Genomic DNA, 25938 nt, shown 5'->3' on the forward strand with positions numbered 1-25938 from the left:
CTCAAACTGATCTCCCTGTTGGAGCTCAGTCTGGGGGGAGTTATTTTTCTTTCTCCTTATCTTTCCTCATGTGATGCATTTTCCATTGTTATACCTCTCTGACCTGTCTTCCCCATGTGATGGTTTGTGAAATGTATGTATGGTCGGAGGGTAAGATGGCGCCGCCATTGCATGCAATAGGTCGACAGCCTTATGAAATTTCCCCTTGTGGGACTAATAAAGGTATATCAATTCAATTTAACCACTCATGTGTCTAATTAGCCACATTTAGCTTACCGCTGTTGAGAGGGATGCTCAGTGTTTACGTGACGCCATGGCTCAGTAAACTCCCCATTTTCACTCCGTACACAGCAAAATCCGAAGTGTTGATGTGAGTTAAAATTACTGGTGTTAAAAATTTCGAGTTGAAAAGTGTTGGTTTGAGAGTTACAGTAACACTAACGGTGCTGAAAAAGCTCTGTAGCCGGAGTTATTTCAAAGAGTCAATACTATAACACTCATTTGGAGTTGATTTCCACATCCGGGTTTTTCGCGCTCATGGGCATGAGGAGTCCGCCAGAAGTTTGCTGTCAAGATCGAGGAGGTTGTTCAGGTAAGAACTATACAACAAGACCTATGTTATTTTATCATTATTAAATATTGTAACTAACTAGCCTATAACATTATTTATCAGAAGCATGCAATATTTTCCTAATGTGGAGTGTATTCATCTGCGGTAAGAGATGGGATTCGTTAGCTTAGGTAGCTAAACTATCCTCTATAACAAGTTAATATTGCAGCGAAAATAAATGCGTGCTTAATATAATTCTCAATTCTAGTTAGTTCTAATGTCATAAGAGAAATGCTTTCCAGTGTTCAATGCTTATTAAATGAAACGAGGGAGGAGTTAGCTATCCTCTGGATATGTTAAATGTAATGTTAAAATTTGAATTTGTGGTAGCCTAGCTGGCAGCTAAGACAAATGCGTTTAGCCCACTGCTTTTAAGGGAAGCGAACATTCGCCTCAGAAATATCCTATTTAAAAGTGAACTAAACAATCACATGGAGACGTTCAAGTCAAGTTTTGGAAAGCGTCAAGATAGGCTAATTACACGTGCTACCAGCGAGTTTAGCAGTAGCCTAGCCTACAAATCTTTGAAGTGGCAGGGGGTTATGGAATTCTGTTAGATGTTAGTGACCAAGCAAGGCGCGCTGTGTTTGTGCATGGATTGCTTGCTAACGGTTAGGATATATCATACATGTTGTAGTAGGGCTGCTCAATTAATCGAATTTTAATCACGATTACGATCTGGGCTTTCAACGATCATTAAAAATGACTGAGCCGATTATTAGCCCCTCCCTCGTGCTTTACTCTCGCGCTGCTCCGTGTGGCAAATCGAGCGCACCTCTCTGCATTTCGAACACGTGTCACAACAATTAAGAGGACCCGAGGGAAGCTCGGAAAGCTAAGCAGAAGTTATTTGGAGAGGAGAGTGACTGCCGTTGGTTGAAAAGAGAGGTAAAAAAAACTTCAGGGGTGTGGAAACATTATGGGTTCACGGAGTCAGACGTGGATCAAGTAGACATAGTGTGTAAACTTTGCTACAGTGTTGTAGCTGCACCACAGAGCAACACTGCAACGTTCACTAAACATAGATGTTTACATTTTTCATTTATTTTTTATATTGCAAACATTTGCACTGTTATCAGTATTTGCACACTATTTTATATTATTTTTTGACAATCTTTAAAGTCATTATTCAATACATTGTTATTGTTAAATAAATATCGTCAAATAATCGAGATCTCAATTTCAGTGAAAATAATCGTGATTATCATTTTTGCCATAATCGAGCAGCCCTATGTTGTAGTAGGCCTAATCTAAGGGAACATTTTCCCCTTTTCTACAGTTTTAGTGAAATAGGCTACCATCCAGTGTTTAAGACAAAGCGGTATAACGACTGAGGGTCGTTGACGTCGCCTCCACTGATAATCCTAGCATGTCGTGTCACAAAACAACCACCACAAAGTAGCAACTAGCCAGACGGCTGTGCATGTGTCAGAAACTCCCGATATAAATGTAAGACTTGCACTCATTAATTTACAGTATAAGGGATATTTGTTGTCATAAGTGAAAGCGTGATGAAGGCAGGTGTGCGTTCAACAGGAAATTTTATGTGGATTATCATCCTGACATGGTTTAAACAGAGATGCTTTTCCCCAAGTAGGCTACAGCGATTTACTCGCAACATAGCAGAACTAAGTATCTAGCCTGCGTGCAGACGAGAAGATCGCCGTTGTCGTCTTATAAACATGTGGATGGGTGGATAATTCATTGGATGCTATTTCTGTGTACCCAAGTTCAGCTATTTTAGTGCGCAGGGGGAAGCCAAATTATGTTCCTGAGGTTGAAGTGGTCTGTCACCCCTTCACAGATCATCACACAATGTATAGCCTAATATTTTCTTAAAGTTGTCCGGATTTGTTGCCACTTAAGCTATGGTTTAAATATATGGTAAAAAATATTCTGTGCCCCCTTCTCTCCACCAGGTGCTGTTGTAAGACATGTTGCTGAAAGTGAAATACCTCAATGTAAAGAAGTACATTAAATTGCACGCAGGATTCACTTATCTAGAATTCATCAGTGAAGGTAAGATAACCTGGCAGAACAAAATTTGTTGCACATGTATCAGTTCATCATGTTTGCATCTCATCTATTTAAAAAACGAATTAAATGTTAACACATTTTATTTTAATGTGTGACATTAAAAACAGTACAGAGCAGTAGGCCTAGGCCTATATTGTTGCTGCAGACTTGTCTAATTTAACCATTTTAAAGACAGGTAAAACAGCTGTTAATAAATATTAGCTAAATAAAAAAGTCAAAATTAGTTTTTAAAAAAGTTTTTCAGGCGTTTTAGGTGACATTATGCTTATCTTTTTGTAAAGCCAAAACCAAGTTTGGACTTCCGGATGCTGCTGACCTTGATATTTTCGATGAAACTGACACAGCTGTCGAAGAAGACATTTTTCTGGAGTTACTGGAGGCCCAACCAGACCTATGCCTGACAATACGTGAAAAGATTTCAGATGAAGGTAAATGTTATCATAACTTAAATTTTCAGAGTATAGCCCACTCAATGTAGAGCCAAGTTCTTTTGCTCTTGATGCAGATGACATTGACCTGTCTTCATGCAATATACATGACAGTGGACAGGGCTGGGTCATATTTGTATAGAATGTTGTCTGAACATGAACATTGAAATTGTGTTATTAATGGCATTGTGGAGTAGCCTAAAGAAAGTTAACCAAATCATCTCTCCCAAAGATTTTTGTCCTTTAGCTCATTCCACACCATCCTCCTCGGATACATTATCTTCCCTCACGGACACTATATCACTTTCATCAAGTGACAGTGACCTCAGGGAAAAGGGCATTCCTGCAGGCCGCAGTAGATCCAGCAAAGACAGTTCTGCACCAAATGTTTCTGTGTCAGAGGCTGCAAAAGAGGTAATTGAGAACAGAAAATGTCTTTTGTATTTTTGAGTTGACACCATTTATACTGTAGATTGTTATACAAATTGAAATTCAAAACATGGTGGTTCCCAACTTGCCCTGTATGAAAAAATGTTAGTAGAAGTTAGTGCTTCTTGCTAGATATGTCTTTCACAGGTTTGTTGACATTCCTCTAAACTTTCACCTTTACTGACAAACAAGTTTTTATTGTTATTATTTTCCCTTTTATATGAGCAGATGGTTAAAAATGCCTTGACTAGGAAACCTGGTGGAGAGGAAATTCTTGAAGAATACAATGCCGAAAATTCACTGAGCCACCGCACCCGGCGGCAGCTTGTTAACATATTGGCAAGTGATATGACTGAGAGACATGGGTAAGAGTAATAGTACCTAATAAAAAAAGTAAAGATGGGCCATATGGAATATTCTTGTAATGTATACTGCAGTAAAGACACATACTTCTGATTTAACATTGTCAATTGTATTTCCTCTATAGCAGAATTCCCTCCCGTAAGCAAAAGGAGAAATATGCCCTTGGAATAATTACACTCTTTCCCTCATTGAAGGATCCATTTTCTCCAAACGGCTATGTAAGTCATGCAGTGATTGTAAAACAGCACATTATTTAGTTTTCATCATGGAATAATTACATCAGCTAAATGATTTAAAAGAAAAATCTTAATTCCTCTTTCGTAATAACTATTGTCATAAAACTGTATTGAAATTGTGGATGTTGTTTAACATGTATTGCACCTGTTACATGATAATAGTCCTTGGGTTTCTTTTTGCTGAATCTGCAAAGTCTGTAAGATCGCATTTGATGTTTATTTTTCATCTATGTTTAAATGTGACAGGAGCATTTCTACGACGGAGTGAAAGGCACTGGATATGTAGCGTGGCGCCTCAAAACCATGTCCAGGTCTACAACCAAACGGCCAGTGAAGGAAGTCCCAGTGCATCAAGAACAAGGGCCTAAGCGCAGAAGATTAGCAACCACATTGCCTCAGCAACTTGATGGAGATGCCTGCAAGGAGGCCATCTCATTTCTTGTTCACTCTCCTGATGAAGCAAGTGTATTTCAGAAGATGAAAATGACGTTCCAACATCGCCAGGATCTGGTGCATGATCCACAAAGAACTGCAGATGTCTTCAAAACATTTCCACGCTTTTTGGATGTCAAAGGACTAGTAAGTCAAATCACTTGATATTTTCAACTGTTAATCCTTTTTTTTTTGTTTTGCTGATGTGGATGGCAACAGTAAAAGATGTGATCATTGGTCATCCCAGTCAGGCTATATCCCATATTGGTCAAAATCACATTGCAATGTAAACAATGTTGAGCACTGTCTTTATGTCCTGTGTGTATGATGAACAGGTCAATCAAGACTTCCTGCTGCTGTTTGGTGCTGAAACAGCCACCAAGTTGCTTGAGAAGTGGGACATGTCATTCAAGCCAAAGGTTATTAAAGAAGCCAAACAGCTGACTCAGTCAACTGACCTGTGTCGTTTGATAAAAGCTGCTGAGAAACCAACAGAGAGTGATGTAAATGGTAGGCGTCGCACCATGCTTGTTTGATTTTAATAATATTTATTTTTACCTGTCATTTTGAAATTGTTTTATAAATTCAACCATACACAGACTGGGACAGTGACATGGCCTCTCTGCTGCTACTCCTTCAACTTTTGCCACCCACAGCTGGACGAAAGAGGAGAACCAAAATAAGTCCAACTGATGCAGCACACAAAATGGTGCACTTTCACAAGGTAAATATGTTGTCTCACTTTTTAAAATCCTACAAAACACTTTTTCAGTTTTTGCACTTTTTAGTTTTCCTCTCCATGAAGTATGTGTCTTAGTATTTTGTAATAAGTTAGCAAGGCACATAATGTCAAACTGAATGAATGGTTCATACTCAGCAAGTATAAGCTAGGCCTATATGTCAATATCTCATTTGTTTTTAGTCATGCTGCAGCATTGATGAACACTTGCAAGCAAGAGATGGTAAACAACCATACATCCTCGCTGTTGGTCGAACCCAGAACAGCATTGACACCTTCTACATCGCAGTGGACAAACAGCTCATCCCCTGCCAAGCCACCAGCTCACTCAGTGCTTTTGATGAACTTTTCAAATCCCACTACGTGTTCAACTTATCTTACGACGAGTCACTGGTTCATCTCTACAGTTTTGTGCAGACCACCATATTCAACATTGATGCCACCTCAACAGATGAGTCACCACGTGTTCGTGAGTTGCGTGCCAAAATGTTGAATGAGAACCATGTTTAAATGTTTTATCTGTCAAACTCTGCATAGCACCAGTCAGGCTTTGATAAGTCATTTGCGACTAGGTCACAGTTTTTATCCAAGCACCAAATTTAAGTTGGCTTGTTCACAAGATGGTTGCAGCCGTCAGTTCACTACATATTCTGGTTTAAAAAAACATTTAAATAGTGTTCATGATGAAGATTGTTGTCAAAGTGGTGATGCAGAACCCTCAGAGTCATTTCAAGCTGATTTTGACAGATTACAAGATACAGACATAGCAGTTGCAGGAACAAGTGTTACTCAGAGCCTAGAGGTTGGGTGTTCTGAAAACAATGGGTCAGGTCAAAGAATTAAAAAAAATTCTGAAGCAATTTGCACTAAAATTATTGGTAAACTCAATGGTAGTGGTTTGGCAAATAGTTTTGTGTCATCACTTGTTTGTGATTTGGAAGATTTTGCTGATGGACTGCACTGTGAGTTTAAACATAAAGTACTGAACGTTGTGCCAACAGAAAATCCTGTTAGATCTCCAGTGGAAAAATGTCTTGAGACTTTTGACAATCCAGTTGAGAAGTTCGACACTGAAGCTAAAAGAAAGTCATATTTCCGTGAAAAATGGGGAATTGTGGATCCAGTGGAAAAGACTTTAGGAATACGCTATGATACAAGGTTAAATAAAAAATCAGGCACTTATGACCAGGTACCAGTAAAAGACACTTTTGTGTACATTCCAATTTTGGAAACAATCAAATTTATATGTCGCAATTCTTATATTTGCGAGCTGCTTGCTAAACCATGTGTATCAAAAGAAGACAGATATGAAGACTTTTGTGATGGGAGTTACTATAAGTCTCATCCATTGTTTTCAAAACCACAGACTTCTTTGCAAATTCAGCTTTATTATGATGACTTTGAGACTGCTAATCCACTTGGTTCCAAACGTGGTGTTCACAAAGTTGGTGCAATCTATTTTGTCCTCAGAAATCTGCCTCCAAAGTTAAATTCTGCATTGATGAACATTCATTTGGTTGCATTGTTTCATGCAGAAGATGTGAAAAAATACGGCTTTGATCCTATTTTACAGCCTCTGATTGATGACATAAAGTTTTTGGAGAGCCATGGCATTGATTTACCCTTCTCATCTGAAAAGGTCCATGGCACTATATGTCAGATAACTGGGGACAACTTGGGGATGCACTCAATTTTGGGTTTTGTTGAGTCTTTCAGTGGACGTTACTTTTGTCGTTTGTGTTTAATTGCAAAACAGGATGCACAGAGTGTGTATACTGAGGATGATCCAAAGATCATCTTACGAGGGAAAGAACTTTTTGAAATGCACTGCAGTGAGTTGCAATCTGATCCTCAAAAGCTACATGTGTTTGGCTTAAGAAAGAATTCTACACTGAACACTCTTCAATTCTTTCATGTTTGCCAGAACTTTTCCTTGGACATTATGCATGATATTCTCGAAGGGGTAGCACAATATGAGATAAAGTTACTGTTGGAATATCTGTCAGACAATTTTCTGCCGAAACCTGCTCTTTTGTCACGGATCTATGCTTTTGACTATGGCTACTTGGAGAGCAAAAATCGTCCAACAAGGGTGAACTTAGACAGTAGTGGTAATAGTATAGGTCTTAACTCCATTCAGACTCTTTGTCTGATAAGAAACATTCCTTTAATTTTTGGTGATATTGTGCCAGAAGGAAATCAGAACTGGACTATGCTATTGCTATTGTTGCAAATAATTAACATCATATTCTCTCCATCTGTTACACATGGCATGACTGTGCTTCTAAAACATTTAACAATGGAACATCATGACTTGTTCAAATTGTTGTATCCAGGTAGGAACATGATTCCCAAACACCACTTTATGTTGCACTACCCAACTTGCATCAGAAAAATTGGGCCATTATTGCATGTATGGAGCATGAGAGGTGAGGCTAAACATAGGGTGTTCAAAGACACCCTTAAGAACTTTAAGAACATCACAGTGTCACTTGCCAAAAAACATCAAACATCCATAGCATACAAGTGGGAGACATGTCCTTTAAGCCATGTTGAGTATGGGCCCTTGAAATCATTTGATGTTGATAGTGAGGAAAATAGTGAAATGATCTCCCTAGGCTTGCCTGCTGTTGCAGAAGAGGCTTTCGCTGCTAATTGGGTTAACATTAATGGGACTGAGTACAGAACAGGATTGGTCATTTGTTGTGGTTCTGAACATGAGATGCCGGTGTTTTGCAGAATAAAAACAATAGTTTTGGTCAATAGTCACACCTACTTCATAGTTCAGAAGCTTGTGGTTGAAAATTTCAGTGAACATTGCCATGCTTATAAAGTGTTTGAAACGGATGAAAAAGATGTTGTTAAAGCAGACTGTATTGAAATATACAAGCCCTTTGATTTGCAAAGTGCTTATGGTGATGATGATGGTCTGTACATTGTGCCATTATTTTTGTTGTGAACGTATGCTGTATGGTGCTTGGAATTTAATATTTATTAAAATGCTTATGTGACCAATTTTATGTTTTCTCCTTTTATCCTGTAAAGGGACTTAACAAGGACTTTCACTGAATGTAACACAGTAGTCATACAGTAATTGCACTTTAATGCATTTTTGTATTCAGACAATTAATACAGACTAGTATTTAAAAGCTCATATATGTCACTTTAAAGTGCCAAAATAACACTGTAAAAGTTACAGAATAACACTCTAAGTGAAAACAGTCAACACAATCCAGTGTGAAAATAAACACTTAAAAGTGTCATAAATAACACCATAGTTGTTGTGTAGTAACACCCTCAGTGAAAAGAGTTAACCCAAGCCAGTGTAAAAGTGAACACTTATCAGTGTCCTAAAACAACACTATAAATGTTAGGTAGTTACACTCTGAGTGAAGACACTTCACACCATACAGAGTGAAATTTTAACACTATGGGTGTTATATTTTTAACACTACAATGGAGTTAAAATAATAACACTTTGCAAAGTGTTACTTTAACTCTAAACCAGTGAGAATTATATAAACACTGGAAAAGTGTTAACTTTAACACTATAGGAGTTGAATTAACACTGGAGATTTTGCTGTGTACTCTACAACAACCAATGCAAACCATACTTGGTGAACAATATCAATTTAAATGGTATTTCACTCGTTAGAGGTTATTTTCTCCAGCTTACCAATAAAAAAAGTTTTAGGCCGTCTGCTGTGCTCGGATGTAGAAAGCAAGAGACTGAAAATATGGGAGCAGGCACTGAGGGAGAAGAACTGCCTAGAGCTTAAACAAGAGGAGTGGAATAAAACAATAGGCTCTCATCAGAGCTCATCAACACTTGGAAAAACGTAACTCTTGTTTAGCCAAAACACACATCACATATAAATCTGTGTCCCTTTCATGTTTAAATAAATATATTTTGTTTCACTGTCATTGAAGAAGGACAGTAAGAGCAGAAACAATGAACATGACATGTTTACTTTTTTCTTTTTTTAAAGATGATTTTAGGAACTGGTTAATGGTGTTCTTGTTTTCTTCCCCCTCAATGGTGAAAACAAAATTCCATACAAATCAAATCTCAGCCTCTTGCACCATCTTGTGGACAGTCAAACATGAGTAGCAAAGTAATATTTGTTAATATAAGCAGGCACAGGTGGCTGTTCAATTTACTGCATTCCTGCTGTCATATTTATGCCATTACACACCACAAACTGTCCAAACTAAAACACAAACATTCAACACTGGCTGGCATGTTTTATATAGAAGGAGCTCAGTTTTCTGGCATCATGCTGTTGTGTTTCAGGTCCAGGCCTGGCGTTCATACCAGGATACCCTCAGGCTGTAGCCATGATGCCCCTGCCTCAACTGTGGTCCATCTGTTTCTTTGTTATGCTCATTCTCTTGCGTCTTGATTCACAAGTAAGACACACACAACTCTGAAACTTTGCATTTATGCGTTGCTATTTACTAAGTGTTTTGTCCATTTTCTGCACAGTTTGTTGCCATGGAAGTAGTGATGACGTCCTTTGTCGATATGTTTCCCAAAGTGTTGCGCAGAGCTGGCCGAAGGGAGATTTTTCTCCTTCTCTACTGCCTGATATGTTTCTTCTCTCAGCTTGTCATGGTTACTGAGGTCTGTATGTAATGTATCACTGCCAAAAAATGTTTTAGAAATGTGTGTAGGGGTCTGAAAGAAAATATTTAAAAATTATATATCCTAAGTTTCTGATTTTAGATTTTAAAACTAAACACATATGAAATATCTGTGTCATTGTGTCTAGGGAGGAATGTTTGTGTTCCAGTTGTTGGACTACTATGCTTGTAATGGAGCCTGCATCCTCTTCCTATGTGTGTTTTGAACTCTGGCACTGGGTTGGATATTTGGTAGGTGTGCTCTTCCATATCGTTCCCTAGTGATGTCGTGGTGATGACATGATCAGGGAAATTTTCTCAGATTTATCTTTTGGACACTATAGACATTATAGTGCCGTTTAACACCAAGTGTGATCAATATATGTTGTTTATCTTGTTTGTTTTCCTATTAAGGAGTAGATCGGCTGTATGACATAATAAAGGACATGACAGGAAAACACAAGCCAACTACTTCTTTAAACTCTGCTGGCTCTACCTCACACCACTGGTCTCACTAGTGAGTTGAGCTGTAAGTGTTAGGATGTCAGCACTCAATTCGCCACCAGCTAAACCATCTCCTTTTGATTTCTCAGGCTATTCTTTCACTGAGTACAAGCCTCTGACCTTTAATCGGTGGTACATCTATCCATCCTGGGCATATGTGCTGGGGTGGATACTGGCCCTCTCCTCCATCCTGCTTGTTCCAGGATGGGCCCTGTATAAGCTGGGCACTGAGACTGGGACTCTAAGTCAGGTGGGATGATTGTGGTATAAGATTAAATACAGTGTGGGAAATAATTATTTTATCCCCTTCTGAATTTGAAAGTTTGTTCACTTAGAAAGAAATGAACAGCCTTTATTTTTTATGGTTGTTTCATTTTAATAAAGACACAATATCAACCCCAAAATTAATAAAATAACACATTACGTGAAAGTTATAAATGATTTGTATGTCACTGTTTTAAATACAGTGGGGCAAAAAAGTATTTAGTCAGCCACCGATTGTGCAAGTTCCCCCACCTAAAATGATGACAGAGGTCAGTAATTTGCACCAGAGGTACACTTCAACTGTGAGAGACAGAATGTGAAAAAATAAAATAAAAAATAAAAAAAAATCCATGAATCCACATGGTAGGATTTGTAAAGAATTTATTCGTAAATCAGGGTGGAAAATAAGTATTTGGTCAATAACAAAAATACAACTCAATACTTTGTAACATAACCTTTGTTGGCAATAACAGAGGTCAAACGTTTACTATAGGTCTTTACCAGGTTTGCACACACAGTAGCTGGTATTTTGGCCCATTCCTCCATGCAGATCTTCTCGAGAGCAGTGATGTTTTGGGGCTGTCGCCGAGCAACACGGACTTTCAACTCCCGCCACAGATTTTCTATGGGGTTGAGGTCTGGAGACTGGCTAGGCCACTCCAGGACTTTCAAATGCTTCTTACGGAGCCACTCCTTTGTTGCCCGGGCAGTGTGTTTTAGATCATTGTCATGTTGGAAGACCCAGCCTCGTTTCATCTTCAAAGTTCTGACTGATGGAAGGAGGTTTTGGCTCAAAATCTCACGATACATGGCCCCATTCATTCTGTCCTTAACACGGATCAGTCGTCCTGTCCCCTTGGCAGAAAAACAGCCCCATAGCATGATGTTTCCACCCCCATGCTTCACAGTAGGTATGGTGTTCTTGGGATGCAACTCAGTATTCTTCTTCCTCCAAACACAACGAGTTGAGTTTATACCAAAAAGTTCTACTTTGGTTTCATCTGACCACATGACATTCTCCCAATCCTCTGCTGTATCATCCATGTGCTCTCTGGCAAACTTCAGACGGGCCTGGACATGCACTGGCTTCAGCAACGGAACACGTCTGGCACTGCGGGATTTGATTCCCTGCCGTTGTAGTGTGTTACTGATGGTGACCTTTGTTACTTTGGTCCCAGCTCTCTGCAGGTCATTCACCAGGTCCCCCCGTGTGGTTCTGGGATCTTTGCTCACCGTTCTCATGATCATTTTGACCCCACGGGATGAGATCTTGCGTGGAGCCCCAGATCGAGGGAGATTATCAGTGGTCTTGTATGTCTTCCATTTTCTGATGATTGCTCCCACAGTTGATTTTTTCACACCAAGCTGCTTGCCTATTGTAGATTCATTCTTCCCAGTCTGGTGCAGGTCTACAATACTTTTCCTGGTGTCCTTCGAAAGCTCTTTGGTCTTGGCCATGGCGGAGTTTGGAGTCTGACTGTTTGAGGCTGTGGACAGGTGTCTTTTATACAGATGATGAGTTCAAACAGGTGCCATTCATACAGGTAACGAGTGGGGGACAGAAAAGCTTCTTACAGAAGACGTTACAGGTCTGTGAGAGCCAGAGATTTTCCTTGTTTGAGGTGACCAAATACTTATTTTCCACCCTAATTTACGAATAAATTCTTTACAAATCCTACCATGTGAATTCATGGATTTGTTTTTCACATTCTGTCTCTCACAGTTGAAGTGTACCTCTGGTGCAAATTACTGACCTCTGTCATCATTTTAAGTGGGGGAACTTGCACAATCGGTGGCTGACTAAATACTTTTTTCCCCCACTGTAAGTCTTTGATCCCAAAGCAAAAATGGGAGTATATTGTTCGTGGCAAGCAAGGTGATTGAACATTTCTTGTTGGTAGTCACCAGATTTGCACACTTGCTAGGAAGGATTTTGATCCACTCTTCTTTACAGAAACTTCCTAATTCGTTTAGATTTAAAATGTGCTTATTTAGGTGCTGCTTTCTTACCTTGGAAGTATGTTTTGAGTGACTGTCATGTTGAAAGGACCCATCTTCAGTGTTCTGACTGAACGAAGGAGGTTGCCGTCCATGATTTTATGATACATGGCTCCAGCCATTGTCCCCTCAATACTATGAAGTCATCCTGTAACCTACCTTACTGTTTATTTCTTTGTGAGCAAATTTTTAAAATTCAAATAATTATGCACCCCACTGTATATTGTTAAACAAAAATGTATAGCTTACGTGCCTACACTGTAATTTTTAATCACAATATGCAGCCATCCAGCTAACTAAATGTAGCTGCCTATGACAAGATTTTAATGACTCACATCGCAGCTTGTTATGTTGTAGCCTTTCAGAATTGTTATTAAACTTTGTCACAAACCTGTTTATGTATACTTCCTACATTTTGTAGCGTTTCCATCATCTTTGCCAGCCAAATCTTGAAAACTCAGCGAACCAAAGGATAGAAACTGGGGAGCAGAGCATCAGAGAAGAACTTCTGCTGTAGTTCAAACTCAACAGAGAGAAAAAGGTCATCAGGTCCTTTGGTTTTTGCTACAATTTGGAGCTGAATGTGATGTGGCTTTCCCTGTTTACCTTTATACAACTGATTGTATAAAAGATAAAATGTTAAAATTTAAATTGCAAATGAGATTGATTTAATGGTATCCACCAAGAAAAGTGTAAAAAATACAAAGAGCTGATTGAGTTACAACTTTAGTTTTGTCTGAAGCACTTAGAGCAAGAAATCAACAAAACATAAAGGCCCAGATGTGGACCGTATAAAGAAATTTAAGTTTTCATTTTTATATATCAGTCCTTTTTCATGTATGCCTTGTTCCAGTATAGTATCCAATTTATCTTCAATGAGAGATAGTGACATGGACCTTGTTAAGCCAGGTGATGTCTGTAAATATCACACTCATGATCCTCACTCATAGGTTTGGGCAGCACGGGGGGCACAACCTGGGGACCCTTACTGGATCCATGCTCTGGCCAAAACCCCTGACCAACTGTTCGAAAGACTGTGGTGTTGCCACTACACTATCGAGCTGCTATTTTTAATTCCAAAGTGGTTGCAATGGTAAGAAGAGCATTAGGAGTTGTAACCCCAGAACTGGAAGACTGACTCCAACACATTCCAGGCACGAAATCAAAGGTCTCTGTGGACAACAAATTCCCAAGCCTCTGGTAGAGGACCCAAACTCGTGAAGATGTCTCACACATCTCACACGCACAAAATGGAGGACATGCAAATCAATTTAGGTTACTTATACTTTATCTTTTAGTAGGGTTAAGTTAACTGGTGATTCTAAATAGCTCCTACATGTCTCTCTGTGTTAGCCCAGCAACAGACTGGTGACTTGTTCAGGATGTAGCCTGCCTCTCGTCAAATGGTGGTTTCGATAGGATCCAGCCTATATTTTCTCCCCATTACAATAAAACTACCATAAAAACCATATTTAGTATGATGCCTAGCAACCACCCATTTAATATAGATAAGAACCTTAAGAAGTCTAAGCCATTCCTGTGTGCCAAGTATGATCGCTGAACTCCAGACTGTGTAGGAGCTGGCAGTCCAAAAAAAAAAAAAAAAAAAAATCATCACACACAGACAGACTTCATGTGTTATGATAAGATGGTAAATATCGTTTTCATATAATTTGTAAATGATTAAGTAACTAAAACATTCAGGCCACATAGAGACCACTGTCATTGGCCTCATTCAAGATGGTGATGAGTCTGCATACTGGCAGGAAGTTGAGCGGCTGGTACTCTGGTGCAGTCAGCACAATCTGGAGCTGAACACTCTTAAGACTGTAGAGATGACAGTGGACTTCAGGAGACATCCCTCAACTCTGCTCCCCCTCACCATATCAGACAGCCCTGTGTCAACTGTGAAGACCTTCAAGTTCCTGGGTACAACCATCTCCCAGGACCTGAAGTGGGAGACCAACATCAACTCCATCCTCAAAAAGACCCAGCAGAGGATGTACTTCCTGAGACAACTGGGGAAGTACAGTCTTCCACAGGAGCTGCTGATCCAGTTCTACACTGCGGTCATTGAGTCTGTCCTGTGCTCCTCCATCACAGTCTGGTATGGAGCAGCCACTAAACAGGACAGAAGCAGACTGCAGCGGACTGTATGGGCAGCAGAAAGGATCATCGGCACCCCCCTGCCCTCCATCCAGGATCTGTACCTCTCAAGAACCAGGAAACGGGCAGGGAAAATCATCGCAGACCCCTCACACCCTGCACACAGACTTTTTGATCTGCTGCCCTCTGGCAGATGGTACAGAAGCCTGCAGACCAGGACCACCCGACACAGGAACAGTTTCTTTCCCCTCGCCATCTCCCTTCTTAACAGTTGACCTGTCACACTGCCAGACTGCAACTGCACCTTATGTACATTTTGTAGTATTCATTCCACCTCATTCATTTCTGTATTTTATGTATATACGTTTAGATTCGTTATTTATAGTTGGTTTACATAGCTTTGTGTATGTATGTGTAATGTGTATATATAGACACTTGTGTGTGTGTGTGTGTGTGTGTGTGAGATTTACATTGCTGTGCTTGAGAGCCACCATCTACCGGAACCAAATTCCCTCTATGTGTCTGCACATATACTTGGCCAATAAACACGATTCTGATTCTGATTTTAAGCTTTATGAAAGCGCCATGCATATGCCTAAAATCCCATTCTGGTACAGTGCTTAGACCCTAGAGGGGGTGCCACATCTGGTCTATACTTTGATTAAATATCAAGGACCAATGGTATAAATTGCTCACTCTTTGCTCACTCTTTCCAACGGCCTCTGTACATACAGTGGGGCAAAAAAGTATTTAGTCAGCCACCGATTGTGCAAGTTCCCCCACTTAAAATGATGACAGAGGTCAGTAATTTGCACCAGAGGTACACTTCAACTGTGAGAGACAGAATGTGGAAAAAAAAAAATCCATGAATCCACATGGTAGGATTTGTAAAGAATTTATTCGTAAATTAGGGTGGAAAATAAGTATTTGGTCACCTCAAACAAGGAAAATCTCTGGCTCTCACAGACCTGTAACGTCTTCTGTAAGAAGCTTTTCTGTCCCCCACTCGTTACCTGTATGAATGGCACATGTTTGAACTCATCATCTGTATAAAAGACACCTGTCCACAGCCTCAAACAGTCAGACTCCAAACTCCGCCATGGCCAAGACCAAAGAGCTTTCAAAGGACACCAGGAAAAGTATTGTAGACCTGCACCAGACTGGGAAGAGTGAATCTACAATAGGCAAGCAGCTTGGTGTGAAAAAATCAACTGTGGGAGCAATCATCAGAAAATGGAAGACATACAAGACCACTGATAATCTCCCTCGATCTGGGGCTCCACACAAGATCTCATCCCGTGGGGTCAAAATGATCATGAGAACGGTGAGCAAAGATCCCAGAACCACACGGGGGGACCTGGTGAATGACCTGCAGAGAGCTGGGACCAAAGTAACAAAGGTCACCATCAGTAACACACTACAACGGCAGGGAATCAAATCCCGCAGTGCCAGACGTGTTCCGCTGCTGAAGCCACTGCATGTCCAGGACCGTCTGAAGTTTGCCAGAGAGCACATGGATGATACAGCAGAGGATTGGGAGAATGTCATGTGGTCAGATGAAACCAAAGTAGAACTTTTTGGTATAAACTCAACTCGTAGTGTTTGGAGGAAGAAGAATACTGAGTTGCATCCCAAGAACACCATACCTACTGCGAAGCATGGGGGTGGAAACATCATGCTATGGGGCTGTTTTTCTGCCAAGGGGACAGGACGACTGATCCGTGTTAAGGACAGAATGAATGGGGCCATGTATCGTGAGATTTTGAGCCAAAACCTCCTTCCATCAGTGAGAACTTTGAAGATGAAACGAGGCTGGGTCTTCCAACATGACAATGATCCAAAACACACCGCCCGGGCAACAAAGGAGTGGCTCCGTAAGAAGCATTTGAAAGTCCTGGAGTGGCCTAGCCAGTCTCCAGACCTCAATCCCATAGAAAATCTGTGGCGGGAGTTGAAAGTCCGTGTTGCTCGGCGACAGCCCCAAAACATCACTGCTCTCGAGAAGATCTGCATGGAGGAATGGGCCAAAATACCAGCTACTGTGTGTGCAAACCTGGTAAAGACCTATAGTAAACGTTTGACCTCTGTTATTGCCAACAAAGGTTATGTTACAAAGTATTGAGTTGTATTTTTGTTATTGACCAAATACTTATTTTCCACCCTGATTTACGAATAAATTCTTTACAAATCCTACCATGTGGATTCATGGATTTTTTTTTTTTTTCACATTCTGTCTCTCACAGTTGAAGTGTACCTCTGGTGCAAATAACTGAACTCTGTCATCATTTTAAGTGGGGGAACTTGCACAATCGGTGGCTGACTAAATACTTTTTTGCCCCACTGTAGTGTACTTTTCATATGTCAGAAACTCTGGCTGATTGGGACCCACACCCAGTTTCACACCTTGGCTCAGGCGATTATAGGATCATCAGGGGGTCCTCTTGTCCCTCTTTGGGGGGGTTACTCCCACTAGGTTTATATCTGGGACTCCCCACCATTTGACCTTAGAACTGAAGAAGCTTCTCGGATGAGAGGTGAAACGTCTTCAAGTAACTTAAAGAAGTCCAGACGCTTTTCTTTCCAAGCTCCTTTGACTACGATGACCTGGATGACTGAGAACCTTCACAGACATATGTCAGCATGTTATTTCATTAGGAAAAGAACACAGTGTAGACAAGAGTTACAATCCACACAATCCAGCAAATGGAAAGGAAACTATTTCCATGGCTTTCAGGAACCAGAGACAGTGCTGCACTTCTACCACATGAAGCACCCTGTCAGTTTCCATAGCAGCAGCTAGAATAACTCAAGGTTAAGTAAACATGTGGCACAAAAACACAACAATAATATGAGACTCACCTTGAAAAGCTCCACATTGAAATAAAGACCATTTTCCCATATTGTTTTATTTAAATAGCTTAATTATGAAAACTTAGCATTAAAAACCACCTTAAGTTTCACAAATGTGTTCATATGCAGAAAGAGAGAATAATCTTGCACATACCCTATGCATTAAAAAAACAAAACAAAAACAACAGCGTTTATACTCAAATTTTTACATTTATAAACCAAAGTGTGGTTTTCTACGAGCAAAAACAAATGACCATACAAAAGCAACAATTAGTGGCTTGATCAAAAAAAAAGAAAAAAATAAAGCGGCTACATGAGAGGATGTGGTATGACTGGATACATAGAGCTTGTTGCAGAATTGCTTCCATTATCATGAGATGTGTGCTGTGTTTGTAAAAGAAAGAAAGTTGTTATAACCAACAACAACAGCATGATAGCCTGTGATGTAAATGTGCCCCTGTTTAAAAAAAAGAAAAAAAGCTTTAAGGCTTTGTGGAAAAGAGACTGGACAGAAATCCACATGTCCAGTGTAGTGTTGAACAGTTTATATTTTGAGTCTTTAGCTTCAGCTGTGCTATCAAAGGCACAGAATAATCACACCGATGTTGGTGATACAGGTATAAAAGAACTGTTTCTATTCATCTTTCCCTGAATGTGGTTGGTTTGAAACAACAGCAAAACAACCAAACTTGATAATATATACTGCAGATGTCACCACTGCATGAAGTGCCACTCCCCTTCCCTTCTCCCAGGGAAACACGTTTTTTTCCTCTTCTTTAAGTGCATCTCAAGCACACATTGTACCATCATCTGTCATCAGATGGTGAATCTGGTCTTTGATTGCACTCAAGTGCATTAAGCCATTAGTTAAGTCCGAAAACTGTGACACGCACAGTAAGGACTAAAGCTACGTCTGTGTTTGATTTCCATGGACCTACAGAGATTTTCTGCATGACTCCTGTAACGCTGGGTTTAAAATATTCATAAAACTAAATGTCCACAACTAAAACTCACCCTTCAAAAAGGCACTGCCAACTGGGCTAACCAGTAGAACTGTCAGGAGGTGTAAAGCTGGCTTTGTCTAAGGATGTCTCATTGGCCTTGAGCTTCCTGTCTTGTTTTGACTGTTGTTGTACACCACAGTGTTGCTCTGGCATGGTGCTGAGAAGGCACATTGGCAGGGCTTGTGTGGTCTCAGCAGCTTGTGGCCTGTTGGTGTCTCCTTTGGAAATCCTTTCTGATGGACCGGCAGAACCTGGCACAGTTGAGATTTGGATATTCTGCAGGATTTTAAGGTTGGGATAATTTCCTGACTCAGCCATAGCTTGATGGAGGTGCTCCCAAACAGTGATACCATTTAGATTGAGGCTGGGGTTTCTGGCAGCCTGGCACAGCAGCTCTGTGTGCTGCCGCAGCTGGGAGAGGTCCCTCTCTGTGGCGTTGCTCTGACGCATCAACTCCTTTGTGCGCAATGTAATGTCCAGCAGACCAGACTGTCGGAGGATTTTTACTGTGTTGAGAAAACGTCGGTGGCGAATACTGGTGGTGGCATCTCTTTTAAGTCCAGCCGAACTGGTTGTGAATAACGAGTAGCTGGTGTCCTGACTGGATACAGATGGGGATCTCTGGCTCATGGAAGTAGGGGTGGGACTTGAGGCAGACAGTTGATCTTGGGGTGGAGAAGAACACGGCATGCCAGTCGCTGAGAGTGCCAACTTAGGTTGTTTATGAAGGTGCTGCTCTGGCAGATTTCGGGTCACAGACGGGCCATCACCCTTTTGTTCTGAGCACACCCTCTTGCTGAGACTCTGGCATTCGTGGATTGAATATTTATCCGGTGGTTTCTTGCTGGGATGTGGCGCTATGCGTGGGTAGGAGTTCAGTATGGGTAAGTAGGAACCAGGTATTTTCCTTTCTGAGACATTAAACTTTCGGGACAAGGGCTTTGATAGCTGGAAGGTAGCAGGCAACAATCCTGGCTGCTGGAGAAGGATTATTTGACGAGAACCCGAATGGTTGATGTCAGTGACGCTGTTTCTCCAGAGAAGCTGGCCTCTTTTCTGGGTCACATCTGACTGCTGGAACAAAACAGGAAGAGAAAAGTCAATATGACACACTGGTGAGGAGCTCCACCGTACATCTGATGTGAACATTATTTTTCTTTCTGAAAGACTATCCTGTGTTGGTTGTATCCTTCTTTACCTGGTTAAGCATCGTGTTCTTGATCATGTAAACAGGTGGCTGGTCATGACCATCAGGCATCACAGAATGCTTTCCAAGATTCCTTTGCATACGTTCTTGGTTTTGTGACGTTTCTGCATGTTCACTGGCTCTGAACTGGCTTTTGTTTCTCTTCTGGTCCTCCAGTTGCCAGTCTGAACCATCTGCAGAAAAGTTATTACAGGAAGAAATGCTAACAGCTGAACGCCACATTCAAGAGGATAGTTGAACTTTTTGTGACACAATGCAGCAGAAAGATGTTTTTTCTTCCCCTCACTACCTTATCAGGCAGTACCAAATCAAACTAGGCAAACATTTGCTTTATTCTCACAAAAGGGAAGACAGGAGCAACATGCATGCTTTCCTACAGTCAACACTTCTTTTGTGGTATCAGTAGCACAGTGTTTGTATTTCTGTTTTATTTATTTTCTTATTTGTATTTAAAATTTTAAAAAAGTGCATTAGATGCTCTTAAATGACTCAAGCCACACAAGAACGTCCAACAATACTCATTGCATTATGATTTTCTTCTAATCAACTTTCACCGTGTCCCTTAGGAATGTCGCATAGATGAAAATCTAACCCCAAAAGCTAAAACTATATATTTGTAATAACCTTTTCACTTTGAATTCAAGGAGATGCTTTAGATATTATTCCAGCAAAGTTGAAGTGAAGGTATCAATGCTTGCACTGGCTTGTATATAAATCTAAAAAGCATGGTGAATAGCTATGAAATTAAATATGAAACGTTCGTTATATCGACTTGGACTCACCAGAGAAGCCAGAGTCCTTCTCGGAGCTGCAGTGGGAGCCCCTCCTGCTTGAGTCATCTTTGTCTTTAATGTCACGTATAGCCAGTAGAGCTGTATTGTTGCTCTTATCTTTAACTTTCTTGCTGGGTGCAGCACAAAGGCTGTGCTGATCCAATGGAGGCTGTTCCTTTGGCATACTGGACCCTATCAAGAAAATCAGAGAAATTTAAATAGCTCCTCTGTGCTAAGATGTAGGAAATAGTAACCCTAAACAGGTTTACCATATATATAATCCACAAATAAACAGCAATATCCTCATACTTCATACTATAGGAGGGTAACTGTTTCAGTTTAATTTGTAAAATGGAATACTCTGTTTCAGTTGATGTGTGGTTAAAATTCCTTAGACAGCAACATTAACCACAGTGTTGAACAGATGGTCCTAACATCACTCACTAAGACACAGTTAGACAGATACTTTTTAAGTCCTAACCATAAACCAGATCTTGACATACATTTAGGACTCTATTAAGCCATGTACATGCCCATATGTTTTTTTAATTAATTAATTAATCAATTTAAAAAAAAAATCACAAAACTGGATTTTAAACAATCAAAGTGTGATTGAAGCACATACTCTCAACTTTAACAAAAATGTTGCACAAATTCAGATTCAGAGGCTCAGAAGCAATTGGACAAATCCCTGATGCCAGGTGCGTCCCAGCCCTGTGTTTTATTTCCTTGAGAAATTAAACAGATAAACAGATCCATGGTTAATTGCAAGAGCTGTTTTTCACAGGGTGTCCTTTCACTGGAATGAAGGTCCAAAGAGAGAGTGTTGCAAGTGAGGCTGGAAAAAATGAAATCAAATTTAAAAAAAAACAAAAAACTATTAGAAGGATAGCATACAATGTTTACCAACAATTTGGTAGATTCTTGCACGGGTCAGTGTTTCCTGAAAACCCTCTCCTGTCTGATCATTTCCTGATAACATTTACATTTACAATAATTGATTACACAGCAGTGGAGAGTAGACTTTATCAAAGCAGATGTCTTTCTGAAAGCGCTGTAACTAAGTTTCTAAAGTTAGAAATATCCTGTCTCAGAGTGATGCTGAAAAACTAGTTCATGCATTTATTACTTCCAGGCTGGACTACTGTAATTCATTATTATCAGGATGTCCTAAAAACTCCCTGAAAAGCCTTCAGCTAATCCAAAATGCTGCAGCAAGAGTACTGACAGGGACTAGAAAGAGAGAGCATATTTCTCCTGTTTTGGCTTCCCTTCATTGGCTTCCTGTTAAATCCAGAATTGAATTCAAAATCCTGCTCCTCACATACAAGGTCTTAAATAATCAGGCCCCATCTTATCTTAATGACCTTGTAGTACCATATCACCCTATTAGAGCACTTCGCTCTCGCTCTGCAGGCCTACTTGTTGTTCCTAGAGTATTTAAAAGTAGAATGGGAGGGAGAGCCTTCAGTTTTCAGGCCCCTCTTCTGTGGAACCAGCTTCCAGTTTGGATTCGGGAGACAGACACTATCTCTACTTTCAAGAGTAGGCTTAAAACTTTCCTTTTTGCTAAAGCATATAGTTAGGGCTGGACCAGGTGACCCTGAATCCTCCCTTAGTTATGCTGCCGGGGATTCCCATGATGCATTGAGTTTTTCCTTTCCAGTCACCTTTCTCACTCACTATGTGTTAACAGACCTCTCTGCATTGAATCATATCTGTTATTAACCTCTGTCTCTCTTCCACAGCATGTCTTTTATCCTGTCTTCCTTCTCTCACCCCAACCGGTCGCAGCAGATGGCCGCCCCTCCCTGAGCCTGGTTCTGCCGGAGGTTTCTTCCTGTTAAAAGGGAGTTTTTCCTTCCCACTGTCACCAAAGTGCTTGCTCATAGGGGGTCATATGATTGTTGGGTTTTTCTCTGTATCTATGAAGCGCCTTGAGGCGACTTTTGTTGTGATTTGGCGCTATATAAATAAAATTGAATTGAATTGAATTGAAGACGACTAAGGCTAAAAGAAGATGACTAAAGACCATGATGACATTATTTCCTTGGTTGATAGGAACTTGACAACAGCTAACCAGGTGAAGAACAGAGGAAATAGGTGAGGCAATCATTGTCAAGCTAACAATCAAAAGACACATTTAAGAATGGAAATACAGAGCTGATTACACTCAAGAACAGGAAAACCAGATAAGACTTTACAAGAATATACCAAAGTTAGTCTGCACCACAATGTTGAGAAAAGTATTCTCAAAGACAAAAACAGTCCATGAACCAAAGCATACTACATCATCTGTCAAATATGGTGGAGGGAGTATTATTCCAGTGGAACTAGGTCACTAGGATTTCTTGATGAGATGTTTGCTGATAGAAGAGGCAAGAGGAAACGTCTGTCCAGATTCTGCACCTCACAATGCAAATGGATACGTACCCAAAGCCTACTGCAAAAGCAACTCAACAGTTTCTAATGGCAAAGAAATATTTTCTTCAATAGCCAAGTCTGTCGCTTGAGCTCAGCTCAACAAAGCAATGTTCGATCATTTAACGCAATGTTCGATCATTTAATGCAAAACTAAATACAGAAAGGCCCCCAAACAAGCAGTGGCTGAAAATGGCCGCAGTAAAGGCCTGGAAGAGCATCTCAATGAAGGAAAAACAGCATTTGGTGATGTCCACGGGTTCTAGACTTCAGGTAGTCATTTAGTGTGAAGGACTTTGGTAAATAAATAACACAAATAACAATTCTTATATTTAAAATTGTTTGTTAAATTATTTGTAAGTCTCTTGTAATAGTTGTAATTCCTAAATAGTAAATGCAAATTGCATTTAATTTTTGCATGCCTTCAGCTTACTCCAACCACATATTGACAGTTTGATTTATAACAAACTTCTACAGAGGGAAAATTACAAAAAATTCTTTACCCAGTAAATTGCTGACCTAATTGTATAAAGCCCAATGCCTTTGGAGTTAGTCTACAAAAAAAGTACTGTTGTTTGCACCACAGTACTCCATGGTGCAAACAACCAAGATTTCTGCCAAAGGCCTGTGAGAAATACCATCAAACAGACATAAATGTTAGTTGATGGATCTTTGCTAAATAAATAAAAATAAGTTTGTTTGCAAGACACTTACTGACAGGGCAGTATATGTGTAAACAATAGTTCAAGATTATAGGAAAGACAACAGAATTACATACCAGCATCATCTGATCTTGTTATTCAATTAGGACTCAACTGTACCATGTATCAGCATACAAATACATATAATTATATTAGGAAGTTAAAGAAAAATGGGTTTCTGGTTTTCTAACTTTCCAACAACACATTTCACACACGTTTGCAGCTTACCTGCTTGACCCCACACCACTGTCTGCTCAGCTGTGATGTGCACTCTGCTTCATGTGCTGAAGACAGTCACTCAGCTGGGAAAAACTATCTGCCAGCACCATTTCTAAATTGCCCCAAGCATGTCACCCTGCATTATGTTCTGTAAAACAAAACGTAAAGGACGAAACAAGTAATCATATCAATTCATACTGTACAACGCAGGCACCGATATAAATAAACTGACATGATAAAGCTCGGCTTTAATGAAGATACTAAAATGACTTACAATTAGGCTGTAATACACAGAACTCCTCATGTTGCCCACAAACTGTAGCTACAATCTGATATTATCCCTCTGTGCTCTCTACTGTGATTTCTCTGTCTCAAAGATGAGTTGAGATGATAACGATTTAACTACAGCAGCATGCATGGCTGTGCAGTTGAAGGACTTTTAACTTTAATGGCTGCTCTTTAAGAATTTAAAGATATTATCCTACCAATCGGGTGGGCTTGACTGATGACATCATCACAGCATTTATGATATTATCGGGCTGGTTCCATGAAGGCACCACAGCCCGCTGTCAGCTGAACAACACCACTCTTCCCCCACCCCCCGTGTTATGTAATACCCAACTTTAAGTCCGGCCCTCTTCTTACATACACTTCCTCTCACACAAACAAAAACATAAAAAATACATTTAGTATCCACGGTGGTGGCAATATAAACGCTGTGTGTAGATTATCTGTTGACATAAGCTAAACGTAAAACCTCTACGTAAAACAGCCAATTATACCATTCTAAGGCTTGTTTTCTAGATTCTCTGCTTTTTAAAAAAAAAAAATGCTGTCCATAAACGCTCAAATGTTATAGCTGTTGTATATCCAGTATGTATATTTTATATGTGCTTTGTCAAATTTGCTGTTTTAAAAAAGCTAGGGTTAAAACTGTTTGAAATTAGGCAACGTCCATCAAACTGTTTAAGTTGAACGCCATATGCGATAAATTTCAAAATAAAACTCACAGCTTAAAAAAAAAAAAGTAAAAAGACGCGGTTCTGTGAATAGTATCATATATTTTATACACTACTCAGTGCAATATATAGTTGTTTGTTGAGTTTAGGTTCTTCCGTCACTACTTACCTGTACTTTTATCCAACCGGACAAACTGCGACGATTTTGTTTTGAAATTACAGTGGCTAAATTTTTCCTAGCTTGACGTCGCCGATCCCAGAAACGATCCGAAAAAGTGAAAACAAAACATAACCAGTGTCCGCACGCTGTCACTCGATCCTGTAAGTATGAACAACACTGTGGGAGGACAGCCCAGCGGCGACACAATTAAACGTGTGTTCGTCCTGTTTTACCTTAACTGAACCCACAGCTGCCTGTTGTACCACCTACCACACACACACGAAACGAGCTCTCTCCGCCAGCTAAGCTCCCATTGGTCCGTGACAGAACTCCAAGAGCCAATCATAGGAAACACGTGCGCAGGAAGGCAGCGCTTGTGCAGGAAACCAAGAGGGTCAAAAGACACATTTGCGAAAGGACAGTTTTCCAATTTCATTGTACTACTAATATATATATATATATATATATATATATATATATATATATATATATATATATATATATATATATATATATATATATATATATATATGACTGTGCAATGACAATAAAGAGTTCTCTTATATATACACACACAGATGTAGTCAGGATGATTCAACAGTAAGTGTTTAATTCATGGAATAATGAACCTAGAGTACCTAGGTCAGATGAGCCCAAACACTCTGCTAATGCAGTGAAAGCATTGATAGTGTTCCATTGTGTGCGTTGGTTTTTTTTAGTCTTCCTAGAGTTTGGGGATCATCTTGACAGAACAGAACAAAAAGACAAGCAATAACCAAAGATCGCTGCATATCCGTCAATAAACCATTCCTGAAGACTCAAAGAAATTAAGAGTGTTCAAGTTGTGTTTAAGAATAAATGTGGTCAAAGCAAAT

General features: G+C 40.0%; 2 protein-coding genes across 4 annotated transcripts; one reads left to right on the top strand and one right to left on the bottom strand.

The window, feature by feature from the left end:
• The first annotated feature begins 349 nt into the window (after positions 1-349).
• Positions 350-8309, top strand: LOC308400575 (uncharacterized protein). 3 transcript variants are annotated; one of them, XM_080888359.1, is made up of 10 exons: positions 350-592; positions 2530-2629; positions 2929-3075; positions 3308-3489; positions 3733-3869; positions 3992-4085; positions 4350-4682; positions 4871-5045; positions 5135-5259; positions 5458-8308. In XM_080888359.1, the coding sequence occupies exons 2-10, from the start codon at positions 2545-2547 to the stop codon at positions 5782-5784; spliced, it is 1605 nt and encodes a 534-aa protein (XP_080744485.1). In that variant the 5' UTR covers positions 350-592; positions 2530-2544; the 3' UTR covers positions 5785-8308. The 3 variants fall into 3 exon arrangements, with proteins under 3 accessions (XP_080744485.1, XP_080744486.1, XP_080744484.1); XM_080888360.1 differs by lacking the exon at positions 350-592 and adding an exon at positions 1221-1498 and having other exon boundaries at positions 3995-4085; positions 5458-8309; XM_080888358.1 differs by lacking the exon at positions 350-592 and adding an exon at positions 1223-1498.
• Positions 8310-17667: 9358 nt separating this feature from the next.
• On the bottom strand, positions 17668-25370 carry LOC308400803 (CLOCK-interacting pacemaker). The gene is made up of 5 exons (XM_080888782.1): positions 25073-25370; positions 23954-24092; positions 20613-20795; positions 19822-20003; positions 17668-19697 (listed from the first exon to the last, which is right to left on the bottom strand). Exons 3-5 carry the CDS (start codon positions 20785-20787, stop codon positions 18660-18662), a joined length of 1395 nt encoding a protein of 464 aa, XP_080744908.1. The 5' UTR covers positions 20788-20795; positions 23954-24092; positions 25073-25370; the 3' UTR covers positions 17668-18659.
• Positions 25371-25938: the final 568 nt, after the last annotated feature.

This window comes from Rhamphochromis sp. 'chilingali', assembly GCF_963969265.1.
Source record: "Rhamphochromis sp. 'chilingali' genome assembly, chromosome: 8".
NCBI lineage: Eukaryota > Metazoa > Chordata > Actinopteri > Cichliformes > Cichlidae > Rhamphochromis > Rhamphochromis sp. 'chilingali'.